Source organism: Polyergus mexicanus, unplaced genomic scaffold (genome assembly GCF_030449975.1).
Source record: "Polyergus mexicanus isolate NDT 795.1 unplaced genomic scaffold, iyPolMexi1.0 SCAF_13, whole genome shotgun sequence".
Taxonomy (NCBI): domain Eukaryota; kingdom Metazoa; phylum Arthropoda; class Insecta; order Hymenoptera; family Formicidae; genus Polyergus; species Polyergus mexicanus.
Window position 1 is genome coordinate 7,515,781 of NW_027223333.1, and position 19,494 is coordinate 7,535,274.

Sequence of the window (19,494 nt, forward strand, 5' to 3'; positions counted from 1 at the left end):
CTTTTTTAACTTGCAATTTTTTCCACTTCTACTTAATCTATCATATTATTGAAATTAATATATTCAAACATATACCACATCTTACAATAAAATATATTTTATTTCATATTCCATATTGAATTTTGGAAATCAATTATCTATATATTATGTATACATACATACATATATATGTGTATATATATATATATATATATATATATATATATATATATATATATATATATAAAATTAATATCTTATTTTTGAGAAAAAAACTAATGCATTTAAAGTTCATTAAAAGACTTTCGACATCCGTACTGCGAAAAAGTATCTTAATCAGGAATGTTATGATTTTGCGCAATGAAATGCCGCTGCTATCGCGATTGGCTATCGAAACGTCACACCCCTTGGAGTTACCACACATCATCCCCATATAAGGTCCTTCCTTCTACGGTATTGTGGTGACTGTAGCGAGTAATGCCGCGAATTGCCTTTTGTTTGCGCGGATGTTGCGAAAGTGTGCATGGCCATCGGAATGTATCGTGAAAACATCATTTTGCACATATGATAGAGGAACGCGAAAATGAGAGTCGAGCAAAACTGTTAAAGTATAAAGCTCGAAAATTGAAAGAAGAATTATTATTAACGCGACGCACGTGTTTCATTTAAATTATGAGATCAGCTTCCAAATATTGGCGATTTCCCTTTCGAACGGTAAGAATATTGAAAGTACGCGTGGAATTAGAATCTTAAAAATCTCGACGAGCGTGCATGAAATTTGATCTTTCTCCTGGAAGAATCGAGAGTGAACGCTCTCTCTCCGTTTAGGGGAGAAAAAAAGAAGATTAGCGAAATACGCGGAATTTTGCCCACCCGCGAAATAACGCATATTGATCGTTCCATACTTGTTGCGCAGAGACAACAGCCGGGCCAAGCTACGCCGAATATCAACATCCCCACCCTGTACGAACGAAAAGCTGCATTACCCTCCTGAATATTATCATTTCGTTAATCACATCTTTTTCTTTTTTTTGTATTTTTTACCGCGCGATATTTGCGGAAGAGAACGCGATGAGAGCTTTCTTCGAGCTATATTATGATTTGTAAATGTGGTCGGATTGTCGATACGCGCTGCGCTATCGTAACATATCATGGAGCCAGTACATCTTTTGATACAAATTCTAATGCTGTTCACCTGGTGTACAAAAGGATCCTTTGTTCTCGGTAAGCATCGCTCATTAATCTATCATTTTATTGTTCCTTTATTAATATTCCTTTTCTATAGTGACCTATTTCTTTTGTACATATTTTATAAGCCACATTTGCGAGATCTATGTGATATCTTTTGACAAAATAATTAACTTGTTCTAATTAATCTTTAAAATTGTTATAAGAAATAAAAATGATTTTTGCTCGTTTGTTATTGATTGGAAATTAATTCTAATTAATATATAAACCAAATAATAAACAATTAAAATAATATTAATAATTGTATTAATATTAATAACAATGATAAATAATAAAAAACGCAAAATTCTAATATAAATCTAAAATAAATAATAGGCATATACATATTTTATATTTATTTGTTTAGTTTATTAATTTTATTTTTATGTTTTGTACATTTACGAAAGCAAATTTAAAGTTGCATTTTAAAGTTGAAATAAATGATATTTATTTTCTTGTTTGAAAATGATATAAATACATATACTCTTGAATATAAAATATCAAAGATATAATAACAATGATGATTTTAGAAAAATGCATTCTTCCTCTTGGCATGGAAGAAGGAAGAATCCCGGATGAAGCGATTACGGCATCATCCAGTTACGAGATGAAATCCGTAGGTCCTCAAAATGCAAGGTACAGAGATTAAAACACGATAATATCTATTTAATAATTACATATGAAAATTAATTGATAATTTATAAATATTCATAGAATACGACAGGAGAAGAACGGTGGCGCTTGGTGTCCGAAAGCTCAAATCAGTAGCGCTATACGTGAATATCTGGAAATTGATTTGACGAGAGATCATCTTATCACGTGGACCGAGACTCAAGGCCGATTCGGTAACGGTCAGGGTCAGGAATATGCCGAGGCGTTTTTTCTGGAATATTGGCGACATGAAAAATGGCATCAGTATAAAGATTTAAGAGGGAACAAGGTATGCGTGTGTGTCCAACTTCTATCGAAATAATTGATAAGAATCGATTATTTAACTAAGATCTTGAATTATATTAAACAGATTCTACGTGGTAACAGCAATACATATTTAGTCGAGAAGCAGAAGTTGGATCTACCGTTCGTTGCGAGTCGAGTGAGATTTGTTCCTTATAGTCAACATCCGCGCACTGTATGTATGCGTGTCGAGATTTATGGCTGCATCTGGAACCGTAAGTATGCGATTCTTTTAATCTTATGTTATCACCTATACTCGCATTTATATATGGATCTATTCTCGCGAGTTTATAATATTTTAATGTAATTCTAATCAAATACATTTTTTTCGTCTTTCTCTTTTATATTTTATTAAAATTGTGTAAAAAAATAATAAAGTCCTGAAATTTAAAAATGTTACAGATAATATATACAGGATGTCCGACAAGTAAGTGACCAAACGAAAAGTGGAGGTAGATTGGGTTAAACTGAGTCGAAAAGTCCTGAACCATTTTTTTTTATAACGCTCAATAAAGAAGTTATTATTGAGTAAAGTCTGGTCAATCAGCGTCAACCTTTAGCCGGGCACACTTCACGGCGCGCGGCTTACGGATGTGCGCCCGGCTAAAGGTTGGCGCTGATTGGCCAGATTTTACTCAATAATAATTCCTTTATTAAGCGTTATAAAAAAAAAAATGGTTCAGGACTTTTCGACTCAGTTTGACCCAATCTACCTCCACCTTTCGTTTGGTCACTTACTTGTCAGACATCCTGTATAAAGAGATATAGTCAGTAATTTAAAGACAAAAAATTCAATTTTCATGATACACACGCGAATATAATGAAAGAGTGCTCTTTATTGTTTGTGCAGAAAACATCGCTAGTTATGCTATGCCTAAAGCTAATAAAATCGGACCTAATGGATGTTACGTCGAAGATACATCGTATGATGGCACCGAGATCGAGAATTTAATGTTGAACGGATTAGGACAATTAACAGATGGCATAGTTGGCAGCGAAATTGAGATCTTCGAATCCGATAGAATAACCAACTGGGTCGGATGGCACGGTCGCGACAATGTAGAATTGTTCTTTGAGTTCCGACTTTTTCAGAAGTTTAAAAACTGTACGATTCACGTGGCCGATTTACCCGATCTAAATGTCGAGGTGCGCGATTACTCGAGAAATAGGCTTTATTAACAAACTTATTTTTTATAACTTATTTTAACATCAAGAATATTTTTAGATATTCTCCATGGCAAACGTTTGGTTTTCATCGGATGGCAAGAATTATCACGCGACGCCGGAAATGTTTCAAACTTTTAATGACTCTAAGACGAGCATTATCCCCAACAGTAGCAACGAGAAAGATGGCAAAAGCAGAAACAGCATCTCGATATCTATTCCCTTGCAATCAAGAATCGGCAAATTTGTCAAAATAGAATTAAAACTTAGATCAGAATGGTTATTGTTGAGCGAAATCACATTCGAGACAGGTAATCTTTCTAGTTTTTCATTATTAGATATATTCGTAAAAACTTAAAATAATTATCTAAATATCATCTTATGTGTGTAATCCAGTTCCAGTCGTAAAAAACGTCATTGACAGAGCGTTAGAACGATTATTATGGATATATTCGAACAATAATGAGAACATATCTCAAACGATCAATGAGGACCAAATCGTGAAAATAAAGCAGATCGAGGACAAACAAAATAAGGACGAAGACTCGAATAGAGAGACTCAAATAGAGAACAAAATTAGAATTGCAACTGGCGACGAGAGAGGGATTAATATTCTGCACGGACATACAATGACGGGAATAACTGAATTGAATGAGACAACATCGGTATTGAACGAGTCAAATCTGACGCCGGACGCATTTCCCGTAAACAATTCATCAACATATATCGGATTGATCAGCGCAGCGTTAACTGTAATAGTCTTTCTTTTGAGTTGCACGATCTTTTTGATGAAACAAAGGGGTCGCAACAAAGTGGCTCTACTGCAAAAACACACCGCGTTATTATGCGGCTCGCCGGCATCGGGTATCACGATCAATACGAATGATATCAAATTACCCACACCGATCGTGGTCAACAATCTATCGCAATCGAGATTATCATTGAAGAGCAAAATTGCCTCGAACAATGATTATAAATTTAGCGATGTTAATACAAACGGACAGCGTAGCACTTACGAGAAAATTGATAAAATATCCTCGGAGCAGTATATGAAATGCGAAGAAAGATCCAATTATAAAACTGAACAGTTTGGTATGTATATGAATCATATATTAATAATAATGATATTAATAATTAGCTCTAATATTGATCGTATCTAATTATGTATGAAAAAGAGGGAAAGAGACAGTCTATATATATTTTATTTTTATTTTATATTTTAACTAAAAGATAACAGAATATAATCGCGACGTAATGATTATTCTATAATTAGATCCTAGAATATAATAATTTATTTGGTTCCCGCGTCTTTGTCACTCTATAATTTATATTTATTTTAACTTCCCGGACCTTTCTTAATGGAATTTTATTTACTTATGGTTAATTTCATATTGGTTAATATAAATACATTAATTAATTAAATCAACCAAATTGTAATTATAAGATATATATTTATTGAATAATTAATATGGCTCGTATTTACTCGAGCGCGTCGTATTTGTCTTGTGCACGTCTCATGTATTATCTTCTACGTAACATTATCACTGATCCGCATGTGTTTTAGATTCTAAAAACTACGAAAACTTTAAGGACGAAACGCGAATGGAATGTATAATTCCAACAATAAAACCGACTTTTTCGCAAACGGGAAAAATCAATCAAAGGGTATACGAGAGTTATTACGCAGCTACAGACATTTTGACGGTAAGAATGTGCTCACGGTATGTTCGCGAGTATAACGGTAATTTAAACAATTTTGTGATTGTTAATGCAATACTCGATACAGTGTTACGGTATGTTGTAGATAAAGAGACGCGATCAGCATCCAACTGTGAGTTTTTTCACACCGCTACTCATTCGGGATTCGATCGTGTCGTACAAACGCGGGACTTACAAAGTTCCACATATCTCTCGACATAGATTAAGAATCCTTGATAAACTCGGCGAGGGAAATTTTGGTTTGGTGAGTTTCATCTATGTACGTATTTATTCAAGGAGCAACACATGTACATACACAAAATTTCTAAAGATATTATATATAAGAAACGTTTGAAGGACATTTTTTGAAATGTTTTTTTAATAGTAATCTTAAACTGTTTTGCTATCTAACTTCTAAAAAAATTTTAATACAAATATATTAATTTGCTTAGGTTCACTTATGCGAAGCAAAAGGCATACAAAATCCGGATTTAGGTATCCTTCAAAACCGTCAAGTAGTAATAGTTCGGTCTTTATGGCGCGGTGTCGTCGACGCTCTAAGGTAAAATAATGTTATTTTATTTAATGGACTTCTACAAATTTTTAATTTGCACGGAAATCGAATCAGAGAGGACTTTATGAACGACATGCGCATCCTGGCTGAAATTCGCGATGTTAATATCGCCAGGATAATCGCGATTGTTGAAGAAGAGCCTTTTAGTGCCATTTTCGAATATGGCGAACTTGGGGATCTGTCCAGTTTTCTAAAAAATCATGATCGCAACGTGTCGACAAGGTAAGACTGCATGACAACTTGACTGGAATTTTCGAATATATTCTGTTAGACTCTTACGTGATAATGAATTCTGCAGTTACGAGTGCTCGTTAAATCTCATCACGCAAATCGCTTCGGGTATGAAATATCTTGAGAGTTTGAACGTACCGCATTGCGATCTGGCAGCCAGGTAACAAAACATGTTCACTATATAATATTTCATAATAAACTCACGTACGTGTGTTGTATTCGTGTTTACAGGAATTGCATCGTCTGTAAAGATCTGCTGATTAAAGTGTCTGACCAAGCCATGTATTGCAGTAAATACGACAATGAATATTACGTTGATGAGTGTTATGCTAAGATACCGTTACGTTGGATGGCGTGGGAAGCAGTCTTATCGGTAATTGTCTTATAATTAGAATGATCGGTCTTGTTTTGAAATATTTGACTATTTGTCCACAAATTTCGTAATATTTAAATCAATTAAGAGAATAATTTTTCCTGTTTATCTATATACAAAGGGAAAACGAAGCTGCCAATCTGACGTTTGGTCGTATGGTGTAACAATTTGGGAAGTTCTGACGCACTGCGAAGACATACCCTATGCCGATCTGACTACGGAACAAGTATTGGAGAACTGTGGCCTGTGGTATCATTCATTGGACAGCGGCGGTAAAAGGAAATGTCCGCGGATTCTCGAGCAGCCAGTATTTTGTTCGGATGACTTGTACCGGTTGATGCTGCGATGTTGGTGTAAATGCGCGGAGGACCGGCCGAGTTTCCAAGAGATTCACTGCTACCTCAAGAAGTTGACTCTGGATTAAATTTGTGCGAACGCATTTCTACAAGAGCGTATGGAAAACAATCCATGCTCATCAGCAGCAGCAGCGGCGCGGACCAAATCGATTACAATCAGCTGAGAAGCATCCTGATTGCTTTCTTGATCGCTTTTGCATGTATGGCTCGAACTTTTCAATTGCTGATAACCCAATATATCGAGTCGAAGAGTCGTCAATGCCTAAACACATCAAGGTATGGGATGCTCTCTGGCCACTAAAATATTACTGCTCAACTAGATTTATCTAATTTTGATTATAAATAAGTGTAGGTTAATAACATAACGATAAATCTCAAATGCAGCGGATAATCGCAGATTTCTCGTACGATATTCTACGCATTATATTCGAGGAATAATCTCTGAAGATCTTTCATTGATTATTTCCGTAATTAATTAGTATTCGAGAGAAATATATGATTTCGCGCGCGAATATTCATCTATTTACTAATTTATTACTTTACACATATCTCTCTTTCCTACGCTTATATATATGTGATAATCATTATCATTTTTACTCTTAAGAAAATTGTTCTATTTTTTCTCTATATCTATTACCCAGAGCCAATCGTAGAAAAATCACGATTATGGCCAAGATTTGTAGCAAAGTTTGTCGTAATTTTGGTGCAGATTTTGCGCAAGGCTTAATCGTATTTTGTTACAGCTGGGTATACTTTATATCGTCATATAGAATTCGTTGCGTGTAGTGGAAGCAAAATAATATTAATGAGATCGGCATAAAACGAACGTAATATTCAATTACGTCGAATAATGACAATCAGTTTTGCTCATCTATTTATATGTACTTATTTTACGAAATAATATCATAATATACTCGTATTGATCGATTCAGCTTACCTATCTTAGGGAAAGCGGATCGTTTAATCTTCAATCAAATTTCGCAATAGCGCAAAATTTTTAAATAAGAATACTCTTCATATATAAATATATCCTTTCTTATATATATATATATATATATATATCTTAGACTAAGTCATTCGTTTTTATTCAAAAACATAATAATTCACGGGATGTATTTTAAAACGCAGGCGCTCTTTATGGATCGCGCGTTATTGCGTCATTAATTCTTCCAATTTAAAAAAATATATCTAAACGAAAATATTTGTGCCAAAAATAATTATAATTCAGAAAGAACATCCGCTTCATAAGATAGTTCGCGTATTTTTTATTCAATAGATATAATGATGTCTTTAAAAATCGTCTTCTATTTTAAGATACACCCTGTGTATGATAACGCAATTAGTACTAAGAAAAGAAAGAATAAAGGAGCAAGAGAGCAAAAGATGAGAATCACAATTATGCTAATTGGAACAACGACGATAATAACGATTATGGTAAACGTACAATTTTAGATTATATATGTTTATAACAGATGTAACGTTTAATTAAATCAAATTTGTAATATCAATAATGTATGTTGCTTTCAAATCTATCCGATGATTTTATCCGACAAATCTAGAGAAAATAGAGTACTTTCTTTAAAATTACGTAACATTAAAAATTGAGATGTTTGGTAAATTAAACTCTAAGGAGATGAACGTTTGCCACAACTTTATTTTTCGTTTTATCTCAAATAACTAAATGATGTTGACAAGTTATTTACAGTCATTATTAACAATTACTATAATTTCATCTCTTGATTGGCTATTCTGATCATACGAGACGTGTGATATTCATCTCTCTGTGAAAATCCTCGAGAGACTGTTCCCAGCGCTCCTCATAATAGATTCCTAACAAGAACTTTGCGTTCAATCCCGTATTTATAGACCATGGAAGGTGATAATCTAAGTACAATTGTCTTTGTCTGAAATGTTATATGATATACAGGATAATGACGCATTACCCAGCGATAATTATAAGCTATCATACAGAGCATTTTTGAAGCATTACCCAGTAAACACAAAGCAAAAGTAATATAACATCAATATTATAATTTTCCACTCAACAATGTAACTGCAATATAACATGCCTTGTATGTAACAGTTACATTGTTGAATGGGAAATTATAACATTAATGTTATGTTACTGTTACTTTGTGTTTACTGGGTAGTTTACCTAGAACGTAGCCGGCTAGCTCCGAATATCGCACCGGTTATACACATCGGCAGGCGCATCTGTAGAGCCTCTACCCATTTAACCGATACCTCCCCTAGCATCGTCGTAGGCATTAAAAGCATAGCGTGAAAGATATCGTGTACCTCTCGATACCGTTGCATCACATAGGCCAGCTCGGTATCATCGACGAATTGCACCGTTGTTCTCTCATCGGGCGATACATTCTGCAACGCATACATCACAGTCGCCCGTTAAGAAAAGAGTCGTTACGCGTCGTTTTTTTTTTCCAAACGATAAAATTCATATCTTACATTGTCGTCCAAAAAATCGCGATATGTTCTGCCTACGGTTCCTGATGGCAGATCTTTAAGATAAGAGAGATCAACAGTGGACGTGTTTACGCGTGGCTTTTGCGAGAGTATACGTTCACCCTCAGCTGTATTCTTCATTTGTCGGTGACAATGCACGAGGGCGTTTGTACCGGTAGTTTCCCCGAGACATGCTATCATGTCACCTCGAAACGGATTCGTCAACGATATTGCCGCCGAGCCCGCCGTGAGAAGTACACGCTGCAGAGGGGATAGGGATACATGATGCTTGGCATAATCCTCCAGAAATGTCTCGCGTGCCGAGGCGGTCGCAAAACGGCCTGAAACCGAGTGAGGAAAAAGTGAAGTTTGATGGTGTGCTCTAGTTAATAGGTAAAATTTATTTCCGTTAGAATAATATTATATATGTACAGATTATACAGATTACAACTAATTTTATGGCGATGCTGTACCTCAATTGACCTGAACGTTTTCCTAATGTTAGTATAATACTTATCTGGTAACAATACTTTTTTACTTTGGTACATATTACAGTCAGGTGATTAGCGATTTCATGTATATACGCGATATTTCATGTTGCTCCGTAACTTTACCCAAAGTTAAAAAGCGCTGACATACATACACACACAAGGAACAAAGATATTTATAAAATTGTGGCTAATAATATATTGGTCATCATCTTGATCTTTACTTAGAATGAAGAAATGCGTACATTACTCATTTTTCTTGTATCTAAATAAAGATCACTAGCTGTGTTACATGCTTCTTGAAGATGATAATAACTTCTTTATATTATACAAAGAGATACACATTAGATATGTACAATATGAATATTTACAATCATACAGCTTGTATTTTACTGGTCTGAGATTCAGTTAACGAAGTATACTTTGGCTGCAGAGTTTCCCTTTTACGAAATGTTACCCAAGTATATACTAAACTACCTATCACACTTAAATTTAAACCTACAAAATTGAGCCATGAAAATATATAATCTCCACCAATAACCATACCGAGATATGTTACACATATGTTCTTCAAGCATCCAATTATAGTAGTGGTCAATGCAGAATTATACAGTGTACAGAGGAGCATGCTATACAACAATATAAAGCCCATTATACATGATAAAACAAATTGCAAAATAAATAATAGATTCGACCAATCGGGAAATTCTAACGCTAAGGTTATATCACCCATCCACCAGGCCAATAGGATCGTTGGACCCAGCATGAATAGAGAATTATAATACATCAGTCCGTACTTTCCTAATTCTTTAGAATCTAACTTCTTCTTCATATAAACACCATTAGCGGCAGTGAAAAGATCGTTTAACAAGATAAAAATATAGCCTTCAAGATTGAAAGCGAGATCATTCAGCGCGGCCACCACTGCACCCAGAATCATGGTGTAAACGCTCAATTGTACAGATATGCGTGCTTTAATGCCGAGGATATAGTACTCGGCGATCATCGTCATGAGGATACTGAATCTCCTCAGGGCGGTGAACATCGGTAAGCTCAGCTGCTTGGTGCCGCCTAGTCCGAATATCATATTGCCGATGTATATCAATGGCAACGGCCACATCTTGGTGAATGTCGTCACCTCCAAGTTAGGATACTCGACGTAACGTAATTTCTTGGCGACGAACAACACCAATATCGTCGCCAACATTTGGCCGATCCCCAATACTTGGAAAGACGGGAAGGCGAACGACGTGAGCACGGTTTTGTTGACGACTGTTATCATAAACGACGAAAGCCCGTAAAATAATGCCGACATCAGGCGCACGAACATAGCATTTTGCTCGTGCTCCGTCATTGTCAAGCGGAGTCCTTGCTCTGGTTCGATCCGTTCCACGCGATTTCTTTTTACTCAAGAATATCGTTACTTCAATAAATAATGATGCACACGTGGAAGAACCTACACTTAGATAACCTTATCATTCTTCCGTTCATAGCATCGGCCGATGATTAACAGGCTCGCATCGGATCAAATTCAGGAAGCAGCGGTTCCGATCATGTATGACAAATCCGTGTAATAAATCGTCAAATTTCAATCAGGATGCAATTCGACATGCTTATTGCGGACTTTGTCCCGCAATCAGGCGACCTGTCAAGTAACAGACAAAGATAGAAAAAAAAAACAAAGTACAACTTATGGATATATACATGTGTGTGTGTGTGTGTGTGTGTGTATGCGCGAATAATTTGATAACAATAAATATAATGATGGGTTTCCTGATTATAATGTATTCAACATTTGAAGCCGATATAATTTCGCTAAATTGAGATTTTCATCTGCGACGTAAGAAAAAGATCCTCTCTTTTTTTTTTTACATACACGTACCATCGAAATTGAAGTCAATTGTCGTCCTATATATACATACATATGTATTTTATACGAATATGAAAGAAAAATAAGCGTTTCAAAAACGTTCTCATCTAATTTTTAAATTTCAATGTCATCTTCTTATTCCGATTGAATCTGATAACATTATCAGATTTACCGGCTCGAACAGATGCTGCGACGCTACTGGCGTCATCTTTTCCGCGCCACGATTTGACGGCGAATCACACGCTCGCGAATCATCGTGAATCGTCGCGGATCATCGCGAATATGGATTTCAGCCGGAAATAAGTGGGCAGGGAACGCGTATCCGCGTATCACTCCGCCGCGGTCGCTATGGAAACGGTTTATACGGAACTACTTGCGAAAGTTCTCCTGTTAATTTCGATCCGTCGATTTACCGGCGACGGCGGGCAAACGTTCTCGAGTTTCCGAGTGTAATATCGACCAGTTTTTAATTCGATCGAATCGCAGAGATCCATCCGTTGTTGAGAATCCAATTTTACAAGCGATTTAGATTCGCCGTAGATACACTGTTGTAAGCCATCCATTGGCTCTCGTGGAACCGTCCGCAGCGGTAGAATCGTCTGTTACGTCCGTTACCCGCAGGAAAGATATTTGCCCTTTTCGATGTAAGTATGCAATGACAATATCGTACGGGACGCGAAATGATCGCTCTCGACAATCAATCATCTTCTAAGACATACGGGATGTCCGCAAAATTCTTCGTAAAAGAATACATATTGCTGTACAGGCAACGTCTCGCGAACGTTAATCGATAACGGAAGCTGTGTACAATATTGACCGCTCGGAACTTGCTATTTTTTTTTGCTTGTCTGACCGCAACGGTCAAATTATTTCCGATGAATTTTTACCGCAATAATTCGCTCGCAAAATCGCACGCTTGATTTTATATCTATTCAGAGACCAATAACGTTCTCTCTGAAAGTATAAAATGGACTATTCTTCTATCTATAAAACAAAGATAGTAATTAAAATTGCATCGCTCTCTATGACAATGAATTACTCTTTATAAAATGATCTGCTAGTAGAGCCAGAGAGAGAAAGAGAGAGAGAGAGAAATATGTACTTTTAAAATCTTTTTTTTATTATTTTATAAGAATCAATCTCAATTGATTTGCTTTTCAATAGCTTATATAACAATAACTAATAACAAGGTAATTTTTATGCCACATTTTAATACAAAATCTGATTTAGTCTGTAATAAAAAATAAGGTATAGAAATTATTATATTTATTATGCAAATCATATTCAGTATTGTCTGTATGCTGACACTAACAATAGGATAGTTTGAATGATCAGAGCTTGTATACTGGCCAAGCTATAGAATAGAACTTTTGAAATTTTTATTAACTTTATTCAAATTTAGTTAAAAAGGCCTGATGATTCATTGTGTGTGTGAACAGATCTTATTATATATATATTGATTATATTTTTATCATAATTCATAGTTTTTTATAAGCATAAATGTTTAGGTTTAGTCGTGATCGAGATCAGGGTAGGGGCCGCCGAGGTGGCACTATCAGGACAGGTACTAGCAGAGGAGGCAGCGATAATGGACGTGGACATATTGTTAGCAGATTTGCTACACTTGGTAGAGGAAGCGCTAGTAATATACGAGGTGGATTAAAGGGAAAGCAACCTGGTAGTGGTTTAAGGAAAGTAAACTGGGATCTTCGTACTTTGGAACCACTACGCAAAGATTTTTATATAGAGCATCCTGCAGTCAGAAATAGGTATCTTAATTTTAAATAATTAATGTAATAAACACAAAAAAATGTTTGTATATATTAAATTTAATTTTGAATTTAGATCTAATGAAGAAGTAAGTCAATTTCGCGAGAATGCAGAAATAACTGTAAAGGGCGAAAATGTTCCTAATCCTATACAATATTTTGAGGAGGGAAATTTTCCACCCTATGTAATGGAGGGTATTCGTAGACAAGGATATTCACAACCTACTCCAATTCAAGCACAAGGATGGCCTATTGCCCTTAGTGGTAGAGATCTTGTTGCAATTGCTCAAACCGGTTCTGGAAAGACACTTGGAGTGAGTAGAATTAGAAATATATGTATATATGTTTTAACAATTGGAAATTTATGTTTCTTAGCAAATGAGAACAATTTTGTTATATTATCTTACATTTATTATTATTAATAGTAAATATCTTATCTTCAAAGCAAATAGCTTTATAATATAGATTTTATATAATTTGAATAAATAAATATAAATATATATATATATGCATGCATATATCAAAATATTTTAAATTTCTTTTTCAGTACATTTTACCTGCAATTGTGCATATCATACATCAACCACGCTTAAGTAATGGAGATGGTCCAATTGTCTTAGTCTTAGCTCCAACTAGAGAATTAGCTCAACAAATTCAAGAAGTAGCTAATTGCTTTGGAGAAACTGCAGCCGTAAGAAACACATGTATTTTTGGTGGTGCACCAAAAGGACCGCAAGCACATGATTTGGAGAGAGGCATTGAGATATGCATTGCTACTCCAGGTAGACTTATAGATTTCTTAGAAAGAGGGACTACAAATTTACGTAGGTATGTATAATTTTAAACTTCAGTGTTTTATATATCCTGATAAACTAATTATAAGAAATTTACAATTATTTAAATATCATTTTACTTTCGTGTCAGATGTACATATCTAGTACTTGATGAAGCAGATCGTATGCTAGACATGGGATTCGAACCACAGATACGAAAAATAATTGAGCAGATACGTCCTGACAGACAAGTTTTAATGTGGTCAGCGACATGGCCTAAAGAAGTTCGCGCCCTTGCCGAGGATTTCCTAACGGACTATGTTCATCTCAATATCGGCTCTTTGACCCTATCAGCCAATCACAACATCACTCAGATCATTGATGTTTGTCACGAGTATGAGAAAGACTCGAAATTGTATAGATTACTTCAAGAGATCGGTACTGAAAAAGAGAATAAAACCATTATATTTGTGGAAACCAAACGTAAAGTGGATGATATCACGAGAAACATTAGACGCGACGGATGGCAAGCCGTGAGTATTCACGGTGATAAAAATCAGCAGGAAAGAGATCATGTGTTACAAGAATTCCGAAGTGGAAGAGCACCGATTTTAGTTGCGACCGATGTAGCTGCTAGAGGTTTAGGTAAGTAAAACTTTATTTATTCGGCTACGCTTTGGTGTAGGTTACACTAGAAAAATTACGGTTAAACTGGGTATTGGCAACACTTATTGGATTAGCCAGTGATGCGTTATTAAAGTGAGGCCAGCCGACAGCTGTGTGTATGTAGCAATGTGTGATGCATTGGAACTTTTTATTGGTCTCAATGGTATCGTAGAACCATATAAAGTTTACATTTTTTATATAGTTTATGCAATTTTTTATTTTGCTATTATGTGTATATTAAGCAATTTTTTCTTCTTACCAAATTATTTTCTTTTTATTGTTTTTCTTAATTTTTTTTTTTACTTTTTAATGTAATCTCATTATTTTTTAACAAATTTAAATTTCTTATTTTTATACAAAAATTAAGAAACATTTTCTCTACATTCATATTTGATTTAGAACTGAACTATTCATGATATTTTTTTTATTGATATATATAATTATGAAGGAGTTTTACTAATTTCTATAATAATGTATATAAGAACAGGGTTCTAAAAAAATGCACACAAGCTACCACTAAGTCTGTCTGCTTTTCTTTTTCAGAGGCACAGAGTACCCTAACTCAACGCGGTGTACTGCCAGTATTGGGCAGACACAGTGATTATTTTATTTTCCTTTGCTTATATCTTATCACAATTTCCAAGGATAGATTCATATATTTAACTTCCGTTTTTATTTTCTCATTATCACAGAATAATAAAATAAATTTTATAATAACATTCAATACATACATTACATGATATTCAATACACATTAAGTGACATATGAAACCTAGATCACAAGAATGTGTATTATGTTTAATTATTGCTTGTAGTGATATTAAAGAACCAAACGGTTCTTTTTTTAAAGTTTATACATGTAAAATAATTTTAAGTATATAATCATGGTAACTCGTAATAACTCGAAATGTGCAATTACTGAATTTTTTATCAAGTGCCTCTAACTTTAAAGAATTGTCATACAATGCCTATCGAAACTAATGCACTCAGGCTTAAACCCTAAATTGCTGCCTCTATCCCAAACCAGACACAACCGCTGTGTCTGTCTAATCTCTAGGCCGCCAGTATTTTACCATAAGAAAGCAACCAGAATTGCCCCACACTTTAAAAACAAATGGGGTCGGTTCTTGCTGATTTCACATCGGAATGTCCAAGCGCAAGGTGGGTGCTTAAATCTGTTTTATTGACTAAATTCTTATGTAGAAATAAATGTTTAATATTTTACCAAAATAACATTATACTTTTTATATCTCAATATATGCTTTTAATTATTTTACATATAGAAATATATTTTTCCTATTTTTTTTTCACTTTCAAACAATTTTGTAATAATATGTATTCAGATGTACATATGAACACCATAAACGTTGATAAACTTTAATGCTCAAATGCACTATTAAACAAAAAATATTCCCTAATCTACAAAGAATTAAAATATATTTTTTATCTGAAAAGGATATATATATATATTTATAAAGAGAAGAATATCATATAAAATCATGGTTTATTAATATCGACAGTTCTGATATTTTTTGTGACTTTTTCACAGACGTGGATGATGTGAAATACGTGATAAATTTCGATTACCCATCCTCATCGGAGGACTACATACACAGAATCGGTCGAACCGGGCGTAGACGACAGACCGGAACAGCGTACGCGTTTTTCACGAGCCACAATATGAAGCACGCCGGAGACTTGATAGAGGTGTTACGAGAAGCCGGACAAAATGTCAATCCGCGTCTCAGTGAAATGGCGGAAATGGCCAAGGCGGGAAACTTCAGTGGCAGAGGTATTCTATAATAAATTATTCTCTCAATTATAATAAGTTATTCTATAATAAATTCGAATTTCTCTATTCTAAGAAAAAAAAAACAGGTATTTTAAATTAATTATCTGGCGTTATTCTTGTTTCTGCTATTTGCATCTGCCACGTCACTATATGAAATTATTTATAATTTATTTAATCTTTCATTTGCTTTCTCATTCATATTTATCATTTTGTTCTAAGCATTTAGAATATTAGAAGAATATTCTCTTAGAATAAGAGACTGAAGAAATTAAAAAATTAAGAGAAAAACCTAAATTTATATTAATATATATTCACTATCAATTATTTCGTAAATCTCTACATTATTATAAGGTGCAAAACGTTTTGGCACTTCTGGTGGTAATGGCACTGAGAGGGGTAATGGTCGAAGAGGCAATAATGATGGTAGAGGAAGAGGAGGTACTTCGACAAGAGGAAGAGGTCCTACTCGCGGTGGAAGTTCTTATCAATCTTCTTCGAGTGTTTATTCAGGATCCGATTACAATAATTATAGTAGTATGAAACAAAGTTCTTCTTTGGATCAGCAAAGCACGGCATATGGATATAGCACGCAGAGAAGCTATGGACAGGGAAGTATGCCTCAAAATTACGGGGGCGGCGATAACTATGGAAGTGGTTATCCATACAGAGGCACAACTTATTAATCGCGTTTTTACACGATCGATAGCATGTAATAATCTTTTCAATGATGTATGAAATGTGTCATGTTTAATTATAGTGAATTTGGTTGGATGCGCACAGTTTAAAGCCTGTCGTTGTCTGACATAAAAGTTTTAATAATAATAAGAAAAATCACAGAAAACAAGGAAAATAAATTACGCGGTGTAAAGAAAACATCTATATGATAGTAATTATCACACTATACTATCAAGTGAATAATAGTCGATTAATGTTTGTAAATCGACAAATTATTTGTCGATCTATCTGTTTGATAATGTATTTGTTACATGTAGTGTGTCCATCCATTTGCATATTTAACGCAGTAAATAAAGCTAAAGAAGAAAGCCTTTGACATAATTTTCATGCATTTGCAGCTAATTTTACAAATCAATATTTAATAAAAATAGAAGAGAATATGAGTTCCTACATAATATTGGAGTGTAATCACTAAAAAGTCGAAAGTATTTATTCTTCCTTTGTTTAAATAATTATTTTATATTCTATTTTACACATGCAGTAGATAAGAATTTTATTTATAAATTTTATGAAACATTACACAGAAAATTACTGCAAGTAATATATACATTATTACTAATTGTGTAATTATCTTGTTTATATCATATTTTATTGGTTGATCTTAATAAGTAAATAATCATTTTATTACATACAACATATAGAAAATGAAGAGAAAGTTGTGCGAGTTGGAGATGTTTGCATCATATATAGTTGTGTGCAATACTTGACCAAAGATGTTTATAAAGTAATTTAATATTGTAAAGTATGTTTAACTATTACTACTTTTATGTTTTACTATTACAGTATTACAGTTTTGTTGTTATTATCTTTTAATAGTAATAGTGGTCTTTAAAAGAATCTGTTTCAAAAAACGAAGATTAAAGATTATTAATCTTATTTAATTTTCACAGCTTAGTAGTGCTATTCTTAACATTTTATTTTAATTACTTACTTAAATTCTTGAATAAAAATAATATTTAATGTACCAAGATTTTTTAGTATCGATATTAAACAATTGCCATTGTTATATGCCATTAAAAAATGGCTAAGGAAATGTGATATTTGTCAATGAATCTGCGGAAAAATATGCGATTGACATTATGTATATGAATATCGATTTCTTTTATTTTAATGGAGAAATATGAATGCTCTGTGACTATCTAGTCTTATAGCAAATTTGATTGACTATATTAGTAAGCATATTAACTGCTAAAAGCTGTCATAAATAGAATAATATAAAGATGTACATGCATAATACATAATTTAATTATAGAAAATGCTTAATTCAAATATCACTCTGTTTAACGGAATATATATTGGGCATTTTATCACGATTAAGATACTTATAATTTCTTTTACAAGAAGCTATATTTGGCTTTGGCTAAATTAATGCACAAGAGGCTTTATAATCTATATCGGCACTAATATACATGTACAATCAAATTTGCTATTTGATAATCGAATGAATAAATGATTGATCGTTTTTAATTATTTGTGATACTGGGGATTGACAGTTGTTTTTGATAACTGTGATATTAGTACATTGTTTGACGATATTTTGCTGGAGCTTATAAAAAAAAAACTGATATGTATCATTTGTTACATGGTTCTATGTTGCAGGATTAATAAAGTTAACTTTTGCTTTCTTGGAAAAATCTTCAAAATTTTCCCTTGCATTCGCAGCATGAAATACACATGATCTCTTATGTACTTTCGACACTTCTGTTCTTAACTAGCTAAATCTTCATAATGGGCTCGTTAAAGTGCAAACGATAATAAAGAACAAATATTTTTAAATTTAATATGATTAATAATAATAGTATAGGAATATACATACACAGGTTTTTGAATCAAGCACAACTTTCTATTCATCGCACTTATTGTTAGTTCGTCTTACAATACAAAGCGTTGAAAATCGTATTCCTTAATTTATATAGTAGAATCTCTGTTTTTTGGATCTCTCTCTATTTTGAAACTTGTGTAAACTGAAATTCTCTGAATGGTCATGTGACAATCGAGTGACGAAAGCAGAAGTGAAAGACCTGCGCCGGTAACGATATTTTCATTCTGCGTATATTAAAGTGAGAAGATTGATGGAGATTTTAGAAGAGAGGGGATTTTACTATATATATCTCTATGCCCCTAATTTTCGGACTGTTGTACGTACGTAATCCGCTTCTAGTTTCCTGTATTTTCATTATTCAGTGTATTTGAGACAGTAATTGACTTTCCAATCAGGTAATGTAAAAAAAAACGTTGGCAATTATCACGCAAAATACTATTTTTTTTCTCCGCGAATCGCACTTATAGCCTATAATAGCAATTCGCGGAGGGACTATTTCTCGTCAAGCGCCATGACGCTGTGACCTGTGACGTCAACATCCTGTTCATACCGTTCTTGCTC

The 19,494-nt window shown here is 33.9% G+C and overlaps 3 protein-coding genes and 1 long non-coding RNA gene across 5 annotated transcripts; 2 read left to right on the forward strand and 2 right to left on the reverse strand.

Annotated features, from left to right (window-relative positions):
* Positions 1-349: 349 nt before the first annotated feature.
* On the forward strand, positions 350-9,502 carry LOC138938907 (discoidin domain-containing receptor 2-like). Its single transcript, XM_070306310.1, has 15 exons — positions 350-693; positions 896-1,203; positions 1,737-1,842; positions 1,921-2,146; positions 2,228-2,375; positions 3,011-3,306; positions 3,386-3,635; positions 3,721-4,416; positions 4,889-5,028; positions 5,129-5,287; positions 5,475-5,584; positions 5,651-5,818; positions 5,895-5,987; positions 6,059-6,200; positions 6,322-9,502. The coding sequence occupies exons 2-15, from the start codon at positions 1,131-1,133 to the stop codon at positions 6,622-6,624; spliced, it is 2,910 nt and encodes a 969-aa protein (XP_070162411.1). The 5' UTR covers positions 350-693; positions 896-1,130; the 3' UTR covers positions 6,625-9,502.
* On the reverse strand, positions 8,193-11,584 carry LOC138938526 (solute carrier family 35 member D2-like protein). Its single transcript, XM_070305569.1, has 5 exons — positions 11,390-11,584; positions 9,883-11,152; positions 9,023-9,435; positions 8,712-8,935; positions 8,193-8,460 (listed from the first exon to the last, which is right to left on the reverse strand). The coding sequence occupies exons 2-5, from the start codon at positions 10,859-10,861 to the stop codon at positions 8,310-8,312; spliced, it is 1,767 nt and encodes a 588-aa protein (XP_070161670.1). The 5' UTR covers positions 10,862-11,152; positions 11,390-11,584; the 3' UTR covers positions 8,193-8,309.
* Positions 11,585-11,720: 136 nt separating this feature from the next.
* On the forward strand, positions 11,721-18,675 carry LOC138938908 (uncharacterized). The gene is made up of 7 exons (XM_070306311.1): positions 11,721-12,021; positions 12,886-13,146; positions 13,223-13,460; positions 13,694-13,974; positions 14,071-14,564; positions 16,134-16,376; positions 16,728-18,675. Coding segments are annotated over exons 1-7 (1,851 nt in total). The 5' UTR covers positions 11,721-12,019; the 3' UTR covers positions 17,060-18,675.
* Positions 12,698-19,428, reverse strand: LOC138938910 (uncharacterized). 2 transcript variants are annotated; one of them, XR_011447772.1, is made up of 5 exons: positions 19,258-19,428; positions 18,928-19,157; positions 14,060-14,360; positions 13,704-13,958; positions 12,698-13,443 (listed from the first exon to the last, which is right to left on the reverse strand). It is a non-coding gene; the product is annotated as an uncharacterized lncRNA (long non-coding RNA). The 2 variants fall into 2 exon arrangements; XR_011447771.1 differs by lacking the exon at positions 19,258-19,428 and having other exon boundaries at positions 18,928-19,247.
* Between the last annotated feature and the right edge of the window lie 66 nt (positions 19,429-19,494).

Excerpts from the sequence above, each read along its gene's own strand:
- LOC138938908 (XM_070306311.1), top strand. Across the intron at positions 13,975-14,070 it reads GGGACTACAAATTTACGTAG|ATGTACATATCTAGTACTTG; the intron begins GTATGTATAATT and ends CTTTCGTGTCAG. Across the intron at positions 16,377-16,727 it reads GGGAAACTTCAGTGGCAGAG|GTGCAAAACGTTTTGGCACT; the intron begins GTATTCTATAAT and ends CATTATTATAAG.
- LOC138938907 (XM_070306310.1), top strand. The coding sequence starts at position 1,131 with ATGGAGCCAGTACATCTTTTGATACAAATTCTAATGCTGTTCACCTGG. Across the intron at positions 1,843-1,920 it reads GTAGGTCCTCAAAATGCAAG|AATACGACAGGAGAAGAACG; the intron begins GTACAGAGATTA and ends AAATATTCATAG. Across the intron at positions 2,147-2,227 it reads AAGATTTAAGAGGGAACAAG|ATTCTACGTGGTAACAGCAA; the intron begins GTATGCGTGTGT and ends TATATTAAACAG.
- LOC138938526 (XM_070305569.1), bottom strand. The coding sequence starts at position 10,861 with ATGACGGAGCACGAGCAAAATGCTATGTTCGTGCGCCTGATGTCGGCA. Across the intron at positions 9,436-9,882 it reads CAGTAAAATACAAGCTGTAT|ATTCTAACGGAAATAAATTT; the intron begins GATTGTAAATAT and ends ATATATAATATT. Across the intron at positions 8,461-8,711 it reads GCTAGCCGGCTACGTTCTAG|ACAAAGACAATTGTACTTAG; the intron begins GTAAACTACCCA and ends ATAACATTTCAG.